At 42.2% G+C, this 20,282-nt stretch overlaps 1 protein-coding gene across 2 annotated transcripts; it reads right to left on the bottom strand.

Moving 5' to 3' along the window:
* Positions 1-433: 433 nt before the first annotated feature.
* Positions 434-18,678, bottom strand: Pcgf6 (polycomb group ring finger 6). 2 transcript variants are annotated; one of them, XM_027407096.2, is made up of 11 exons: positions 18,206-18,678; positions 17,152-17,251; positions 16,965-17,061; positions 15,135-15,190; positions 14,977-15,036; positions 13,273-13,381; positions 10,679-10,706; positions 10,025-10,042; positions 8,148-8,246; positions 3,729-3,815; positions 434-1,507 (listed from the first exon to the last, which is right to left on the bottom strand). In XM_027407096.2, exons 1-11 carry the CDS (start codon positions 18,563-18,565, stop codon positions 1,451-1,453), a joined length of 1,071 nt encoding a protein of 356 aa, XP_027262897.1. In that variant the 5' UTR covers positions 18,566-18,678; the 3' UTR covers positions 434-1,450. The 2 variants fall into 2 exon arrangements, with proteins under 2 accessions (XP_027262897.1, XP_027262898.1); XM_027407097.2 differs by lacking the exon at positions 10,025-10,042 and having other exon boundaries at positions 18,206-18,675.
* Between the last annotated feature and the right edge of the window lie 1,604 nt (positions 18,679-20,282).

The raw sequence follows: 20,282 nt of genomic DNA, 5'->3' as shown, positions 1-20,282 counted from the left end.
AGTGACTCCATGAACCTGAGGGTGGCCTTGGAAATCCCTAAGTAGATGCTGACATCAGTTAAAGTGGCAATGAATTCTATAGTTGTCTATTGTCAAGAGCAGCTTAGCCTAACACAGCAGCATCGATCGTAAAGATGTTGATTAAATACCCAGGTATGGCAGTTTAATGTTAATTCAGACATCTTGTCTTTTGTTTTGTTTTTAAAAATCCAGTCAAGGGGTGATGAGATGGCTCAGTAGGCAAAGGTGTTGCCATCAAGCCTGACTACCTAAGTTTGAACTTCAGGACCCACATGGTGAACAGAGAGAAACGATCCTTTTGCTTTCTTCCCACATATTATGCCTTTTGCTTTCTTCCCACAATATTATGGCACACACACACACACATACACAATAAAAAAATAAAGAATGTTAACACACTTCAAATTGGCTAAAATAAATTTTTATTAAAGTTAGAAGAGATTTACACACAATTCATTAAGTTCTTTACAAAACAATTGTCAATGTAAGTCCAATTTTTTAAGTTTCTGTACAGATTTGGAAATTTTGCTGTGAAATAAGTCTAGAAAATATTTCTTTTAGAAAGCATCAGGAAGCTAATTTTAGGCAAAATAATGGTTAAAATTAAGTCTTTGTGAAAGCAGGGTTCTCAGAGACTCTCATTCTTTATCCCAGGGACAAGGGAACAAACATTAAACACAGAACCAGTTAAGCTGAGTGACTGAGAAAACAGTAAGGACCCTGTAAACTTCTGTTAATTCACCTGAAATTTTCTGCTACCTTTAGAAGCTACAAGTGCCATTATCAACAGCCACACTGGGGGAACCCTGTGACAACTGTCCCAGTGGCACTGATAAACCATCACAAAGAAGCACCTTGTATTTAAGGGATGTTGAGAGCCATATCTAACAGGAGACAGTCTCTCCACTGTCTCAGAGCTGAATAGCATTGCTTTAATAGGATCTCTATTTGTTTCTCTAACATTTAGAATAGGACAGATCGTGTAAATGGTCAGTAGTTCTGGTGCTGAGTGCACCCTTCGGTTTAACGGATTGGCTTTGAATTCAAAGCAAAGCTGTTCTCCAAGGACACCCACCCAACCCATGCAGCCTGGAGGGCAGAATCCTAGCTGCCAAATGACCAACCTACCTCAAAGATGAGAAGCAACTAGCAACTTCCTTGTATTTGGAATCACAAGGAATTTTAAAATTCAGTGTTTACAGCTTTTTCCCCTGAGTTTTGAGTGCTTTTTACATAGTCTCTAGTGTAGCAAATACATTCTATTGTTTCAAGTTGCAATACAATGCTAGGGTTCTGGTGTGGAAAACAGAAGCTAGCTCTTTAACAGCGCAAAGTAGTGGTGGCTACATGTTTCTTGAGAATCTTTGGTGTGATGCAGACCAGCAGAAGCCTCCTTACTGCTTTCCCCTCTTCATATACCCTTGCATCTTCAAGTTATTTTCAAAGGAGAAACCACAAGACCATAATGAAGAACAAGCAGACCATCCTGAAAGGAGGAAAAAGGACCATTCAGTTCTCTGAAAACTAGTTAGGTATAATATATGAGCAAACCAAAACAGGCTTTCTTTTCATAATTTAATGGTAATGAGAAATTCTTTAATGTAAAAACAAACATACAAAAGAGTACAAGATAAATATAACTGCTTATTTACTGGCATCTCCAAGAACTCTATTGAGCTATTTTATTCTTTTTATTTTGAAACAGGGGTTTCAAAAGACTCATGCCCTTCCCAGTGTGTTCTCTGCCACCTACCTGCTGTTAAAGATGTGACCTCTTAGCTCCTGCTGCTGTAATCTCTGCTCCATCACCACAGATTCTAATGCTCTGGAACTATAAACCCAACTAAACGTTTTCTTTTCTAAGTTGCATGTGGTCAAGGTGTTTTATCATGCCATAAAAAGTAAATAAGGCCGGGCAGTGGTGGCACACGCTTTTAATCCCAGCACTTGGGAGGCAGAGGCAGGTCGATCTCTGTGAGCTTGAGACCAGCCTGGTCTACAAGAGCTAGTTCCAGGACAGCCTCCAAAGCCACAGAGAAATCCTGTCTCGAAAAACTGCAAAAAAAAGTAAATAAGGCTCCTGGGAAGCATAGTCTGGCAGATCTCTGTGGGTTTGAGGCCAGCCTGATCTACACAGTGAGTTCCAGGACAGCTAGGACCTTGTCTCAAAAACAACAAAATAATGACGATGATGATGATAAAAGAAAAATAAAACACTATAGTTTTATTTCTTCATTTCTCATCCACTACTCAACCCACTGCAACCTGGCTTCTGTTCTTTTGGCAACTCCAGCAAGGACACCAGGGTTCTAAGAAAAGGGTTTACAAATTCACAAAGGCCAGGAAAGTAACATCAATGAATGTGTAACAGACATATGAGATAGTAAGAAATGACAAACACCAAGGGTAAATCAAACAACAGATGTCTACCTGTAGAAATCTAAACATTTAAAATATACAATAAGCCAGGCATGTAGCGCATGCCTTTAAACCCAGCATGCGGGAGACAGAGGCAAGCAGATCTCTGAGTTCCAGGCCAGTCTGGTCTATAGAGTGAATTCCAAGACATTCAGAGCTGTTACAGAGAAAACCTGTCTCAAAAACCAAACAAAAAACCAAAATACACACACACATAATAATACCATACCATGTTTGGTCCATGAACCACCATCATATCTACTCCAAATTAATCAGCATGATTAAAGTGAATATCCACATAACACAAATACAAAGACTCCATTATCATTATATACATACAAATCATACTTTTGCATTTCACCACCATAGTCAGAAATGAAAAGTGTTTTTCAGAACAATATATTGATATGCAGATATAAAACTCAAAGTATAGCATACAAGCTGTTTTAAGATCTCAAAATTATTCCAGTGCATATGTAAGAACATATTTTATAGAATTGCTTGTAACTTAAATGTAATCTAGATGTCTATATTTGTATTTTCTATAAATATGCACATGTAAGCATCACTTAAATTTATATTTTCTATTCATAGCTCTGTCATAGTCTTAACCCCGCCCCCAAAGGGTTTCTCTGTTTCACTTTGTAGACCAGGCTAGCCTGCAACTCACTGAAACCCTCCGGACTCTGCCTCCTGAGTGCATGAGTCACCAGTGCCCAGCTTAGACTTAACTTTTAATTCTATGCCAGTTTATGGTTTGTCCTTCACAGGTTCAAATGCTAACGCTGTGTTGAAAATGTGGGGCTTAGTGGAAGGTAATTAGATCGGGGTCTCCATTCTAATAAATAATGCACGTCAAGGGAATGGTCAGGTTTCTTGAGACTGCATTAAAACCCTGAGTGCCTCAAACTAGCTATGTAGCCTAGGATGGGCTTAAAGACCTGATCCTCCTGCCTCCACCCAAGTGACACCAAGTGCATGCTACCACACCCAGCAGACACGACTGTTAGAAAGCAACTTTAGCTATCTCGACCAGCACTCTTCAATAATAAATCAGATTGTCACTTCACAATTCCCAAATAGTTTCCTGCCGCACTCAATTAAAATCTATTAGCTTTTTTAAATTTATGAATCTTTGGTTTTGTTTGACATAGAGTCTTAATATGTAGCCAAAGGTCCTCCAACTCAACAGCAAACCCAGGTCCTCTGCAAGAGCAGGCAGTACTCTTAATCTCTAAGCCATCTTTTCAGCTCTACAACACTAAACAGTAAATCTGTTCAAGACCTACCTGCATTGCTGCATCACCTATTGCACGTCGGATTTCCCGTAGAGTTTGGTATCGTTCCAATAAGTGATCACCACAGATGATATCTACCTATGGGAAAACAATGGGCTATCAGACCACTTTCTGCTTCAAAACACATGAGGGGGGTAGGGATTAGCATGGCTACTTCAAGATTTATTTTATAGTACACTTTTTAAAAATCAGACATTTTTCTTTATGTGCACCCTTGCTCACGGAGCCCAGCAAATTTTTGGCAGGTGTCCTCTGTCACTCTCTAACTTGTTTCCACTGGACCTGGAGCTCACTAATTGATCAGGCAGGATGGCCAGTGCCCCTAGGCCAGTACTACAAACGCACGGTCAGGCCTGGCTTTTACTGAGGATCTGTATCCAGGTCCTCATGTCTGGCTGGCAAACACTTCTGATAAAACATTCTCAAGAAAGGTTTTGAAGCCGTCATGGTAGCATATGACAATGGTCCCCACTTAGAGGGCTTAAGCAAGGTGATCAAGAGTTGGAAGCTAGGTTGAGCAATTCTGCAAGATCACATCTTAAAACCTGAGGGGCTAGAAAGATAGCTCTGTGGTTGAGTTCTTGCTGCTCTTGCAGAGTATCTGGGGTTTTTGATTTTTTCAAGACAGGGTTTCTCTTTGTTGCCCTGGCTGCCCTAGAACTCTCTCTCCAGGGCCAATAATGGGCAATATACATATATATGGTACACATACATACATGTGGGCAAAACATTCATACACATAAAAATTTTAGATACCTAAATTTTTTAAGTAAATTTATGGCACATACCTGTAATCCCAGGACACAAATTGAGGCAGAAATACTGCCACAAGCTCCAGGCCAGTCTAAACTGTGGTAATGTTTTGTTTATAATCTAATAAAGCTAGCCTGAAGATCAGAATGCAGAGCTAAGCCCCTAGTTAGCCATAGAGGACTGGCAGTTGTGGCCACAACTTTATTCCAAGCACTCTGTGAGTTCAAGATGGATCTCTGTGAGTTCAAGACCACCCTGGGCTACATGAGAGTGAATCAGTCTAAAAGAGAAACAGAGCTCACACCTTTGATCCCAGCATTTGGGATGACACACCTTTAATCCCAGCACTAGAGAAGAATATAAGGCAGGAAACTCAGTGCAGTTTCCGTGAAGTCAGAGGTTCAGAGGTTTGGTGGAGAACATTGTAGTCTGCAGTTACTCTAAGGACAGGATGGGGGGCGGGGGGGGGGGGGGGGGGGGGGGGGGGGGTTTGGCATGGCGGCCTTTGGTAAGGACTCTCTAGTAACTGGCTGCTTTGCTTTTCTGATCTTCAGCTTGAATCCCAATATCTGTCTCTGGGTTTTTATTATTCGTGTTACACTAAACTACATATTGAGACTCTATCTCAAAAATCAAACAAACCAGCCAATTGTTATAGTACACAACTTTAATCCTAACACCTGGGAAGGAGGCAGAGGCAGCTGGATCTCTAGAGTTCTAGCCAGCCACGAATACACACATGAGATCCTGTCTCAAAACAAAACAAGCAAGTTGGGCAAAGGTAGCACACACCTTTAGTCCTAGCACTTAGGAGTCAAGGACAAGGGCAGGCAGATCTGAATTTGAGGCCAGACTGGTCTACAGAGCTAGCTCTGGGACAGCTAGAGCTGTTAAAATAATGGTCAAAAAAATTTGCTAGGCATGGTGGTGCACACCTTTAATCCCAGCATTGGGGAAGCAGAGGCAGGTAGATCTCTGAGTTTAAGGCCAGTCTGATCTACAAAGTGAGTTCCAGGACAGGCAGGGCTAGAGAAAGTCGGTCTCAAAAAAACAAACATAAAAAGAAAAAGAAAAAAGGAATAAAGAATGTAAAAAGATGCTATGTTAGCTCAATTTAGCCATTTCACAGAGTACACATTTCAAAACATCCTTGTACATGTTGCACAAATATATAAATGACTTTTTATCAATAAGAATAAATTGGGGGTCTAGAAAAATGGCTCAGTGGTTAAGAGCATTTGCTACTGTTATAGAAGACTGGGATTCAATTTCCAGCATCCACAAGGAAGCTCACAACAGTCTAACTCCAGCTCTCAGGGATCCAACGCCCTTTTTTCACATCTGGGAGCACCATACATAAATACAGTACACATACATATATACAAGCAAAATGCTCTTAAATCTAAAATATTGGTCAAGAGGGTGGGCAAGATGGTGCATGTTTTTAATTCCAGCACCTGAGAGGCAGAGGCAGGTAATCTCAGCCTGATCTACAAAGTGAGTTCTGAGACAGCCAAGGTTATTATAGAGAAACCCTGTCTCCAAAAACCACAAACAAACAAAATGGGCTGGAAAAATGACTCAGTAGACAAAAGTGCTTGCTGAGTGAGCAAGCCCAACAACCTAAGTTTGATCCCTAGAACCTACAGGACAGGTAGAAAACCAAGTCCCAAAGATTTTCCCCAACCTCTATATGTGTGCTACGGCATGTAAACAAATGCACACAGAGTAAAACTGCAAAATTAAAAATAAATAAAGAGGGAAAACTTTAAAGCCAACCTTGAGCTTTGGATATGGGGATTTTTATTATTTATACATGGGAATTGTGGCAAGCATGGCAGGAGGACCTGAAACTCAACCCCGCCTTGGCTCCATACGGAGTTTGAGAATGAACAGCTTGAGCTACACGAGACCCTGTCCCAAAACAACAAAAATTAAATAAACAGGAATTGATCTCTGATCAAAACTTAGTCACAAAAGGAGCAATAGATATGCTAGTACCTGCCCACCTGGATATCACTTCCTACTTATAGTATATGGTCAAGTCAACAACATGCTGCCTCCTGTCTAGACACTAATATTCTCTCAAGCTATGCATGGTAGTTAAAAAAAAAAAGCAAAGCTATATAAAGGTACATTTTCAGTTGACCCATAACTAGAATTTTGAGGGCATCTTTTTTTTTTTTTTAAAGATTTTTATTTATTATGTATACAACATTCTGCTTCCAGGTATATCTGCACACCAGATCTCATAACAGATGGTTGCGAGCCACCATGTGGTTGCTGGGAACTGAACTCAGTTGGTGCTCTTAACCTCTGCACCATCTCCCAGCCCCTTTTGAGGACATCTTAATTTTTGGTAACACGCAAAGTTTGATGTTTTCTAACTTATAACAAGAAAATACATAAGCAGAAGGTATTTTTCCATCCTTAAAAAGCTAATAGGGTCTATATCAAGTATTTCAGTTTTCTAGGTATTTGAGTTTCCATTACACCTGCAAGGAAGTCTTCTGGTGGAAAGCAGAAACTAAGCAGTCTCTTGTTCTACTACCAACTGCACAAGAGTTAGTGTTTCCCACAGCCTCGGTTTCTCCTGAAATCAGGAGACCGTCCTCAACGGCAGTAAGAAATGGAAGGTGTGACAGTCAATCTTGGCTACATCAGGAACCAACTAAAACCCAAGCAGCAGCTGGGCATGCCTGTAAAGAAATTCATTCATTCATTCATAATCTCTCTGTTTTGTTTTGAGAGACAAAGTCTCTCTGCCTAACAGCTCTGGCTGTTCTGGAACTCTGTAGACCAGGTTGGCCTTGAACTAACAGAGATCCACCTGCCTCTGCCTCAAGAATGCTAGGATCAAAGGTGTGTGCCATCACCAACCAGTTGTGAAGAATCTTTTCTTTTCTTTTCTTTTTGAGACAGGGTTTCTCTGTGCTTTGGAGGCTGTCCTGGAACTCGCTTTTGTAGACCAGGCTGGTCTCAAACTCACAGAGAACTGACTGCCTCTGCCTCCTGAGTGCTGGGATTAAAGGCGTGCCCCACTGCCCAGCAAAGAATTTTCTTAAATGCATCATATGGGATCAGAAGATCACCCTAAATCTGGGCTATACTTTCTGGTGACAACCTATCTCACTGGCAAGTTCATCTATCCTGGGCTGAAGCGTTATTTGCTGGTATTAGTTCACAGACTGAAGACCAGCTGTCTTAGCCTCATAGACTGAACAACTACCAGATTCTTGACTTCTGCATCAGGAGACAGCCATTGTTGGACTAGTTGGACCACAGCCTGTAAACCATTCTAATAAATCTCTCTTTAATGTGTGTATATGCAAATACACTAAATATGTATATAATATATTTATATTATATGTGCATAGTATATATATATATATATAGCATATATATTATGTACATATCTAATACATATATTTTATTGAATATTCATTCTATCAGTTTTGTTCCTCTGGAGAACCATGACTAATACAGAGGGTAAATCAGATGTCACTTTGGAGATAGAAATTACAATGTATCAATATTCCATTAACAGTCATAGTATCTGCATCAATAAAAGCCACCCTATGATTCTAGAGACAATTCTTCAATATGTCAAAAGTAGTCTTGCAACCTCACCTTTCCTTTTACATACATGTACTGTACCTGACAAGCTGAATCAAGACCCATTTTTCTTCTAAGGAATTTCTCTACATGCCCAATAGTCGCTTCTCCTGAAACACGCACAAACTTCTTTTCCAATGGCTACAAAAACAGAAGACTTTCAGATTATGTAAGTATATACATACATGAAATTACAAACTTTAAAGCAAAGATTCAGTAGGTTATTAAAAAGAACTCTATTAGTCAATTTGTAATTCAAAGAAAAAAATAGAAATTCTGCAAATCTTTTAAATATGCCAACAAAATTTTTAATAGAAAGGCTTGCTGGTTTACTTTGAAAGTTCATGAAAAACAAGGAAGTCAGGTACAATGCTACAAGCCTAAAATCCCAACGTTTGAGAGGGGATCTCGATCAGCCTGAGCTATGGTTGGCATCCTCCTGCAAATACGCATGCACGCAGGCACGCACGCACACACACAAGACAAAACAAAACCCCAGGCATCACAGTGCCTGCTTGTAGCTCCAGCTACTTGGGAAAAGATGACACAAGAGGATCAAGTAAGTATTAACTACACAGCAAGGTAGTACATGCCTGGAGTTCCAGCTACTTGAGGCTGAGGTAGGGGTTTACTTGAGTTTAACAGCTGAGACAGCCTGGACAACATAGTGAGAAACATTTTTTCTTAAAGTAAGGCATGGTGGCTCACACCTATAAATCCCAATACTCTAGAAGCTGAGTCAGGAAAACCGCCATGAACTAAAGACAACCTAAGTTACAGGCCTATCTTTAAAAAAAAAAAAGGGGGGGGGGATTACTTTTAGAATGAGAAGAAATCTAGACAGGTAGCTGGAGTTACAGGCAGCTGTGAGTCACTCCATGTGGGTCTGTCTGTAAGAGTAGTAGGATCTTAACTGCTGAGCTAGCTCTCCTGCTCCTTGCTGCCAGATTCCCCAAAGGCATCTCCAGTAAAAGGACAGTCACCTAAGACTCTAGGTACATCAGAGCCTCACAGACAGATAGTCCCTTGGTGAGAACATCTTTACCAGGAACAATCATCTCAAAAGAACTGAACTGTTCCCTCAAACAGTAAGAATGTCTCTTAACCAGCTTGGGAGAGCCAGAACTAAGATAACGACCCATCAAAACATAATTGTATATATTTATACTTGTTGCCTCCTGCTCCAATTCTTCTGTTTAAACCTAAAATTGCCAGGCATGAGGACTCACACATATAATCCAGACACTCGGAGACTAAGGCAAGCAGACTGTCATGAATTCAAGGCCAGACTGGGCTACATAAGTTCCAGGTTAGCCTGGGCTACAGAATGAGAACCTGTCTCAAAAACACAAAACCACCACCATCACAAAAAGCCAGTGACCTGAAGACAAATGAGTCATGGAACCTCTTTATCTCTTCCTTTTCCTGATGTGGCAATATTAAACCTTTTAATGCTTTTCAGCAATACTTCCTTTTTTTTTCCAGACAGGGTTTCATATTATCCAGAGAGTTGCCTTGCACTTGATAAGTATTTCACAAGTGCTGGGATGGATCACAGGTATAGTCACCACACTGTTTATGGAGTGCTGGGAACTTAACCCCAGGTTTCACACATTCTTGGCCAATAAGTACCTTAGTATCAGCTGTAACTCTATCCCTAGCCCCAACTACTAATCTCTTCAAATGTCATAATGAGATGGATAACTGAGCCTTGTGTGTTGGACTCATACTGCTATGGGTTTTCCCTTAAAACTCTAGTATACAGGTGCCACAAACAAAACAACCCAGCCATTTCTTAATAAAATTAACAAAGTCTATATCACAGAGATACATCACAGAAATTGACTTTTCTAGGTATCTCCAGCTTGCTACATATCGCAATAACTGACAAAATATGATACAAAGTAGTTTATTCTTACCTCAAATCTCAGTGAATGCTTGAAGTGACAAGTTAAGGCAGGTTAACTTCAGCCAAAAATGTTAAATATAAAAATTTAAATTCATGTTAAAGTCTAAGCACCAACTACACAAAACACTTTGGATTTTTTTTTTTTTTTTTTTGAGATCAGTCTTATTACAATAGCCCTCGCTGGCTTCAAATTTTGTATCCTGTTGCTGCAGTTTCCAGAGTGGCAGGAAAACAAGCTTATATCACACCTGACTATTACAATTTTTTAAGAATTACCACATTAAAGTCGGGCCTGGTGGTACATGCTTGTAATCCTAGCACTTGGAAGGTCAGAAGTTCAGAGTCGTCTTTGGCTGCATAACAAGTTCAAGGGCAGCATGGGCTACATAAGACCTGCCTCAAAATCTAAACACAATGAATTACCAATCAACACGGCATATGGTCTTATAAATTACTTATTTTCTTTATGTTATGTTCTGAATCAGTAACAAATCCCTGCTTAATGTCTTTTACCCTGAGAAACTAATATAGCATTACTGCTGAACTTCAATTACTTATCAAACATTTATATTTTAATTGAAGACAATGTCTACTTGGTTGCTAATCTGGTTCAGAATTTGTATCTATAGCATCCTCTTATAAAGTAAACAAAAAATGCCAATACCTTAAAATGTCCTCTATCTTCATCAGCACTGAAAAATAAAAAGTTAATCAACACTTAATACTTTAAATTATATGCTTAATCATAAAACAAAAGAAACTGAACAATATAAACATTTCGTAGGCAGCAATTCATTTAACTTGAAAGAAAAATTTTTTTCTTTTTTGAGGCAGGGCTTCTCTGTCTAGGCCCTGGCTATCCTGGAACTCCCTCTGTAGTACAGGCTGGATCAAACTTGGAGATCCACTGCCTCAGCCTCCTGAATGCTGGGGGTTAAAGGTGTGTGCAATACAACCAGCTAAATACCATTTCTAATCTATTTCTTTACAGTGCTGCTCATGGCACACTGCTGCCCATGTGGCGGTCAGAGACACCTTGCAGAGGTCAGTTCTCTCCTTCTGTCATACGAGCCCCTATGATCTCTCTCAGGTGGACAGCTTGACAAGTGACTTTCCCTGCTGAGCCGTCTCACTGGCCTCATTTTTAAAATTATGTTTAAGACAAGAGCTCAAGTAGCTCAGGCTGGCCTGGAACTCATTATGTAGTTGAGGCTGATCTTGAATTCCTGACTCTCCTGCTTCACCTCCTGAACACTGAGGTTTTTATAGATGTGTGACACCACACCCAACATTTTTTTTTTTTTTTTTTTTTGAGGGATAGGTTAAAACTGAGTCTGGGTAGCCCGTGTCCTGGACCTGAGATGTAGACTAGGAGGCCTCAAACTCAGAGATCTGCCAGCCTCAGCCTCTCAAGAGCCATGATCAAAGGCATGCACACTACTATGCCCAGCCTTCTTTTATTTTTAAAACATGGTTATCTAAATCTTTGGGAAGAAATATAATTGTCACTTCTGCCACCTAGTGGTAAAACAACGGCAGTTTAATACAATATTTTAAACTTTCCACACTTCATTTCCTGAGGGGGCATTATTTTATGAGACAAGCTCTCACTGTAGCTGGCCTGTAACTCAAAGATCCACCTGCCTTTGCCTCCCAAAGTGCTGGGATTAAAGGCCAGTGCCACCTTGCCCAGTCTAATTAAAATAAAGCTCTAGTGTTCATCCCAGACCTGCTTTGCCATTGATCAAGAACTTCTGACCCTTCAGTAATCAAATGAAAAACTGCAAAAGAATGAATAACTGCTCTTCAGAGAGTGGTTATGAGGGAGGGAACAACTAGTCATATGGTCAAGGCTTCTGGACTATAAACAAAAATAATAGTTTTGTTCCTTGCTTGGTTTTGTTGTATTAGTAATGGTTTTGGTCAGGTTTTCCTTTTGGGAGAAAAGGGGAACAAAAACCAGGCAGAGTCTTGCTATACAGCTCAGGCTAGCTCTGAAGGAAGTGATCCTCCATCTTGCTGGGGTCATGTGTGCTACTTACTGTGAGGTAAGGATACCAATGGTTACTATGTTACTTTTTAAACATTTTTCTGAATCTTAGAGGCAAGTGAATCTCTGTGAGTTTGAGGCCACCCTGGTCTACAGAGTTCCAAGACAGGCTCTAAAACTACAGAGAAATCCTGTTGTAATCCCCATACCCCAAAAAAAGGAGAGGGAGAAAGGAAGAGAGGAAGGAAGGGAGGGAATTACTTAGGACTGAAGATCTTTCAGCAGTTAAAAGTACTTGCTCTTGCAGAGGATCTTGGGTTTGGTTTTCAGCACCCACATAGGAGCTCACAACTTTAACTACAATTACAAGGGATCTAACATCCTTCTCTGATCTCCTTGGCCACCAGGTATTTACATGGTACACATATATAACATACATGCAAGCAAAACATTCATACACATAAAATAAATCTAAAAATAAAAGATGTATTTAAAGTGTGTCCTGAGTGTATGCATGTACACCACAGGTCTGCAGGTGCCCGAGAAGGCCAGAAGAGAGTGTAGATCTGTTGCAGGATAGTTGATGACACCATGAACCCCCAGACTGTTATTTACTGGAAAAACCTGTTTCTAGCAGTGGTGTGATTCAGTCCTATCACACACCTTTAATCCAAGAACTTTCTGCTTAAGTATTATAAACAGGAAAAAAATAAAGTCAACCATAGGTCAAAGAGGCGGAGTAAGCAACAACCAGCTGATAGGGAGGAACATAAGATTATTAAGAAAAAAAAAAAAAAAGAGTAAGAGGGAGTCAGGAGAACAGATAGAAAGAGGAGGGACACTAAGTTTGAGAAGCCTACTTTGCGATGGCATGGGAAGAGAGGCTTCTGGGATGACAGTGGAGGAGGATGGTCAGCTGGGTGCATTCTCTGCCTCTGAGTACCAGGCTTTCACCCCAGCATTTGGCTCCCAAGTCTTTATTGGTAAAATCCCGATTGAGATTTTGTTAAAAACAACACAGATCCTCTCAAACTGGAGTTACAGACATCTATGAACCATGTGACATGATTGGGAACTGTCCTCTGCAAAAGCAGCAAATGCTCTTTACCAATGAGCCCCAAAAGGTAACAAGCCAAGCATAGTGGTTTACAAACTGCAAACCAAACACCAGAGGACTGTCTTGAGTTCAAAGCTAGTCTAGACTACAATGTAAACCTTTTCTTAAAATGCCAAAAATAAGCCAACAGTGGATTTTTTAGGTTACTCACCCAATGAACTCAAGTAATAAAGACATATCAAGTTCAGGTGGAATACGGAACACCGACTCTAGGACTTTCTTAGTTTTTCCTTTGCTTGAAGGGACTGGTTGTGGAACAGCTATTTGAGACAGAAACAAAGAAGCTGATGTAGCACTGAAATTTCAACAAATTGAGATCTTTAAGGGATGAATCATACAAGTATTACACTATGTTGACTAAATTATTATAAAATCCTGATCAAATTTTCTTTTCCTTAATAACATCAGTTAATCTGTCAAAAATCAATGATTTTAAGGGGGAGGGGATATAGCTCAGCTGGTAAAGATGCTTGCTGCCAAGCCTCTGGGTCTCACATGGTGAGGCACTGACTTCTGCAAGTGGATATCCATGCAAGTACAAACACATGTGTGCATACATATACATGCATATTCTCTCTCTAAATAAATGTAAAAAATTTGCTGTAAGCTTAGGGAAGGCAGACATGTGACTGATTTATCAGGGCCACTGTTCATTAAAACAGTAACAACACTTATAGGTAACTACAAATTCCATGTACAACACTCACATTTAACACATTATATACACTCTCACTTAATCCTTATAAATGTACATCTACACTTAAAAAAAAAACTGCTAACAATTTGCCTAGAGCCACCAAGTAGCAGAAGAACCAAGATTTGAACCCAAATCTACCTGACTTCCATATTGTTACTGACACCATAAAAGTAAGCTACTATGTGCCCAGCATTGTTAAGCGTGCTGGTATTAATCGGTGTATTCAATGAAGTACCATATTCATCCTTATTGTTTGTTACTGGTATTATTTCCTAAAGTCACCTAATCTAATAAAGCGGCAGTGTTAGGAGCAGACTCACAGAAATCTAGTTCCTGAGTCTGTCTGTGATTCCCCATACATACTCCAGGTGGTGGTGATGACACATGCCTTTAATCCCAGCACTCAAGAGGCAGAGGCAGGTGGATCTCTGTTAGTTTGAGGCCAGCCTGGTCTACTTTAGAGCTGACAGTCAGGGTTACATACAGGAATCCTATCTTGAAAAAAAAATTAAGTGTCTCCTTATGTTGCCCAGGCTGGCCTTAAACTCAGCAATCCTGACTCAGGTTCCTAAATTCGTGCACCACTACACTCAATCTTCTTAATTCTTACAAACTGTTAGTTAAGTTAGATTATACTGCAGCATTACCTTCAAAATATTTCTCTTTGATGATATAACTTGTTATTTCCAAAAAGTACCATGATGGTTAGTATTGTCAACTTGACACAATCTAAAATCACCTGGGAAGACTCTTAATGAGGTACTGTATGTATTAGGCTGGCCTATGAGCATGCCTGTGAGGAATTTTCTAATTGTGTACTCTATCTGGGAAGACCCGGTCTAAAAGTGGCCAGTGTGCCATTCCCTGGGTTTAAGTCTTGGACTGCATGCAAGAGAAAGTGAACTGAGCGGTAGGCACGAGTGCATGCATGAATTTCTCTCTGCTCTTGAGTGTGAGCATGTTGTAACCATCAGCTCCCAGTTCTTGCTGCCTTCATTACCCCCCTCCCCCCACCGGCAAAGATGAGATGTAGCCTCGAACTGTGAGCTTCTACAGGTTGACTATATCAAGTAACATAAAGGGAAGGAGGACAGCACCCCAAGGACGTAGTTTAACTCTACAGTCTATGAATACATCACAGTACACATCCAAACTTACCAGGTTTGGGTACTTCTAGACCTCTTTCTTTATAGAAATCATGCATTTGCTTTTTTTCTCCTAAAAAAATGATAAAACACAGACTAAATTACATGTAAAATGCAACTAGCAGAGTCAGAGACTTTGGGATTCATAACTATGTAATAAAAGAAACTTACTTTCCTCTAGATTGACCACTAATTTGTATACTATGTCTTGTAATTGTCGGTCCAACCTAATCAAAGAAAGGATAGAGGATATCTAAGAATCAAAAAATAAATAAATTTAGGTACAAAGTCAAGTCACTGTTTTCCCTTAGGAGCAGATGTTTTCTTAAAAATTTATTTATTTTCTTTTTCAAGACAGGGTTTCTCTGTGTAGCCCTGGCTGTCCTGGAACTAGCCCTTGTAGACCAGGCTGGCCTCGAACTCAGAGATCCACCTGCCTCTGCCTCCTAAGTGCTGGGATTATAGGTGTGTGCCACCACCCTGGCTAGGAGCAGACATCTTGATTCTTGATCCATGAGAGTGAGGCAGTGCTCACAGTGCCTAGTATACTTCATCTTAGCAAACCAAGGAAGCATAAGTAGTTTTAAGTATTCAACAGATCACTGAATGGTTCATTAGCTGTTCTTTGATCTGTGCACTCAGTAAGAATGTGTGCTTGAGAATGGAGACTACATAATTTTGTGGGGGAAGGAGGGATTTCAAGACAGGGTTTCTCTGTGGCTTTGGAGGCTGTCCTGGAACTAGTTCTTGTAGACCAGGCTGGTCTCGAACTCACAGAGATCCTCCTCCCTCTGTCTCCTGAGTGCTGGGATTAAAGACGTGCGCCACCACCACCCGTTGAGACTATATATTTTTTTAATGATTTATTTTTATTTTATGTGTACTGGTGTTTTGCATGTGTGTTTGTAGATGCTGGGAATTCAACCCGGGTCCTCTGGAAGAACTTCCAGTGTTCTAAGCCCCTGAGCCATCACTCCAGCCCCACTGCCCCCTTTGCAGAGACTCCACTTAAACTCTTGTATACCATCTCATCTGGAGTGATGATGGTTAAGAACACAGGCTGCAGAGGCAGGCGGATCTCTGTGAGTTCGAGGGCAGCCTGGTCTCCAGAGGTAGTGCCAGGATAGGCTCCAAAGCTACACAGAAAACAAACAAACAAAAAAAGAAATACAGACTGCTCTTCCAGAGGACCCAGGTTCTATTCCCAGAACCCACACAGCAGCTCATAACCATCTGTAATTCCAGTTCCAGGGAATCCAGTGCCCTCTTCTGACCTCCTAGGGCTGCAAGTACACATGTGGTACACAGGTACAGAGGAAAAAGGAATGAAGGAAGGAAGGAAGGAAGGAGGGAAGGAAGGAAGGAAGGAAGGGGGGAGAGGGGGGAGAGAGAGAGAGAGAGAGAGAGAGAGAGAGAGAGAGAGAGAGAGAAGAAAGTTATTGAAGCCAGGAGCAGTAGTACAATCCTTTACACTTGGGAGGTGGCAGGGGAATCTGAGTTTGAAGACAGCCTGGTCTACACATTGAGTTCTAGGACAGCCACAGCTACAGAGAAACCCTGTCTCGAACTCACCCCTCTTCTCTAAGGAAACAGCATGAAATAAAAATCAGTCAATGTGTTATATCGATCTAGAGCTTTACTAGTAAGGCGAGTTATTTCAGAATTCCAAAAACAGAGTGGAAATGACAGGCTGAAAGCATTCCCATCCTAACTTGAAGGATTAGGCTAAAATATCCCCAAACTCTGTGTCTGACTTCATTTCTTCCCATTCCTTTCACTGTCATATAATCTCTAGCATATATCACCATGGTGCCTGGCACACAGTGAGTGCTCCACACCCAGTAAGCGCTCCACACACAATGCTTATACAGTTCTTGTTCTAACTTGGACAGAGTTCAAAGTATTTATTCCCAACTACACAAGGTCAAGATTTCTGGAAAAAAAAAACACTCAAAATAATTGCTTTAAAGGTGAATACATTTTAAATGCATATATTCTTACCTTATGTTATAAAGAGGCTGTGTCTGGTGGACAACTATGCTACACTTTGGGCATCTGTTGCTATAGTAAAAATGTCTTACAATGCAGCTTTTACAAACTATTGGAAGAGAAAATGTTTAATTTAGGATGCTTTAAAGACATTTCAAATTTGTAAAATACTATTCAGAAATGTGAGCTATATGCTTACAGGTATGAAGACATTCTGTGATGGTGGTTGCATCTATTAAGTAACCTTTGCAAATGGAACACATGATGTATGGGGTCAGCTCAGCAAGGTTAAGCAGGCGCTGCAAATGCAATGGTAACAAGTTTTAGAATACAAGCCTGTGCCTTCTCAAATCCATAAACCAGTTGTGTGACGTAGTCTTGTATTATATTCCCGCTTACTCAAGTCAGCTGAGACAGAGGCACATTTGAGCCCAGGAGTTCAAGTCCAGGCCAAAGCAACACTGCAGAGCCTCATTTCAAAACAAGTTAAACCATCTCAAGATTTCATTATAAGCAATGTAATTTAATTGCACCTCCAACACTCCAAAATACCCAATATAAAACACTGTTTCTGAGAGATCCCAATTCTCTAGCATATACTTTACACTGATAGTGAAGGGCATCTGTTCTTTTGTTGTTTTACAAAAAGCCCCTAGACCAGCCTAGACTACCTACATTAGCAAGGACGACTATGAACTCGCAGCCTCCACCTCCCGAATGATGGGGAGGACGATATTGCAGGCGGCCCCTACCTCCTCCAGTGTAAGCGGCGCCTCCTGCAGGCCAGGGAAACACTACTCTTCACCCCCCGGCATGCCTTTCTTTACACGTTAGTTACAAAAACGGGCAAATTACACCACCGCGTTACAAAAACAAAACCCAAATCCTCTCCTCTATTAGTGGAGGAATTACCACCCTCTCAACACGCTGCGGAAAATGACTACGTCCCCGTCCGACCTGCAGACTCGAGGGGATAGCTAGCCTAGACATCTAAGCCCTCCACGTCACGCAGACGTCTTTACAGAATGAACAAGAGGGACCCAGAGTGCTCTAGGTGATCTGCCGGGACTCCGCAAAATAAAGAAATAAATAAATAAGACTACAGAGCGGCCACGCCTGGGTGGGCGGGGATGGAGGTCTACACCAGCGCCACGAGCTCCAGCGCCAGCCGCGACGGCAGGTCCGCGGGAGCGGCGCTCGGTCCCGGAGGCCGCTCAGGGGCAGCCGGGTCGGGCAGGAAGGGTCGTCGATACCTCCTCCTCGTCCTCCGAGTCCGGCCGCCCCGACTCCAGCCGCAGCGAAAAGTGGCTCATCTCTTCCTCCTCCTCCTCTTCCTCCTCCATCTCCTCGTCCTCTTCCAACTCCTCGTCGTAGTCCTCGAAGCGGCCTCTCAAGCGGCCCAGGCCGCGCTCGGGCTGCAGCTCGGGGGGCCGAGAGCGGGAGCAGCCGGGAGCGCCCGCCTCGGGCAGGGACGCCGGGCCCTCCTCACCGGCCGCGGGCGCCGGGGTGAGGGCGGGCGGAGAGATGGGAGGCGGCGGCGGCGGCATGGCAGAGGCTCGCTTGGCCTCGGAGGCGCGGGAGCTTTCCGTGGCGTCCGTCTCAGCCTCCTCCATGGCGGGGTCAGAAGCCAGGCGAGGTGAGCGCGAGGCGAGGCGAGGCGAGGCGAGGCGGACTGGTAGCGCGCGAGCACTACACGAGCACCCCCCGTCCCAGTGCGCAGGCGCTCTGCAGGGGCCGCTGGGAAATGTGGTTTACCTAGAGACTGCCTAGGTGAGGCGGAGCTGCTCAGGTGGGGGCGGGGCTTGCGGGCCGCGCCTTAAAGGAAGCTCACCCAATGTTTCTGGTCTGAGGCCTGCCTTGCACTTTTCGAAAAGACTGAAGTGCTACACTTCCCGTATTTTACTCGCATCAGCTTATTCATCGGGAATTGAACTCTAGATGCCATGTGGTGTTGAATTAGGAATGATGGTGACTTCATTTTGAGTACTAATTACGTTTTTCCTTCCGTGGCTAATGGCACCCATCCAAGCTGAGTCTACTTAGTGAGACCAGCTGGTAAAGGCATTTGCTGCCCGAGTTCAATACCCAGTATTCGCGTTGTGCAAAGAGAAAATCGACTTCCACTTGCGCCCAAGGCTCATGCTTGCCCCCAACATAATAAATAATAATAGTTTAAAAAATTATAGAAGTTTATAAGAACCGTACAAGACATACATGGTCCCCTGGAGAAGGAGAAAGGGACAAGGTCTCCTGAGCAAATTGAGAGCATGGGGAAAGGGGGAGGGAGCTAGGAGAATGAGAAGGGGAGAAGAGGAGGGGTGAGGAGGACATGAGGGAGCAGAAAGGTTGAGTCAGGGGAAGAATAGAAGATAACAAGAATGGAGATACCATAATAGAGGGAGACATTTTAGGTTTACAGAGAAATCAGGTACTAGGGAAATGTGTGAAGATCTACAAAGATGACACCAGCTAACAATCTAAGCAACAGAGGAGAGGCTAACCTTAAATGCCTTCCCCTGATAATGAGATTGATAACTCTCAATTGATAATGAGATTGATGACTAACTTATATGCCACCTGATAGCCCTCATCCAGCAGCTGGTGGAAGAAGAAGCAGATACCCACAGCTAAACACTGAACTGAACTGGAATCCAGTTGCAGAGAAGGAGGAGTGATGAGCAAAGGGGTCCAGACCAGGCTGGTGAAACCCACAGAAACAGCTGACCTGAACAAGGGGGAGCTCTTGGCCCCCAGAATAATCACTGGGAAACCAGCATGGGTCTGATCCAGACCCCATGAATGTGGGAGTCAGTGAAGAGGCTTCAGAAATCTATGGGGCCTCCTGTAGTAATCAGTACTTATCCCTAGCATAGGAATAGACTTTGGGGGCCCATTCCACACAGAGGGACACTCCCTCAGCCTAGACTCATGGAGGAGGGCCTAGGCCCTATCCCAAAGGATATGACTCTGAAAACCCCCCTATGGAAGGCCTCACCCTCCCTGGGGAGCAGAAAGGATATGGGATAGGTAGGGTGTTGGTTGGGTGGGTGGGGCAGGGGAGGAGGGGTGGGAGAGGGAACTGGGATTGACATGTAAAACAATCTTGTTTCTAATTTAAATTTAAAAATGGAGAAAAAAAATAAAAAAGAACGGTACAAACCCCAGTTAAAGGCAGTGGATGAATATGAAAAGGGAAATGACTGGAGCCAAAGATATAGCTTAAAGGCAGAGTGCTCACCTGCCCTGTGGGAAGCCACGGCTCATCTCCAACACGGAAAAAGTGACCCAGAATAGCCAAAAACATTTCTGAAAGATGAGGAAAAGTTAGAA

The sequence above is a fragment of the Cricetulus griseus genome, chromosome 3 (assembly GCF_003668045.3).
Source record: "Cricetulus griseus strain 17A/GY chromosome 3, alternate assembly CriGri-PICRH-1.0, whole genome shotgun sequence".
Taxonomy (NCBI): domain Eukaryota; kingdom Metazoa; phylum Chordata; class Mammalia; order Rodentia; family Cricetidae; genus Cricetulus; species Cricetulus griseus.
Note: the sequence above shows the minus strand (reverse complement) of the source record. Positions and strands in the feature narration are given on the sequence as shown.

Excerpts from the sequence above, each read along its gene's own strand:
- Pcgf6 (XM_027407096.2), bottom strand. The coding sequence starts at position 18,565 with ATGGAGGAGGCTGAGACGGACGCCACGGAAAGCTCCCGCGCCTCCGAG. Across the intron at positions 10,707-13,272 it reads TTATTACTTGAGTTCATTGG|TGCTGATGAAGATAGAGGAC; the intron begins GTGAGTAACCTA and ends TTTATTTTTCAG. Across the intron at positions 3,816-8,147 it reads GTCTTGATTCAGCTTGTCAG|GTAGATATCATCTGTGGTGA; the intron begins GTACAGTACATG and ends GTTTTCCCATAG.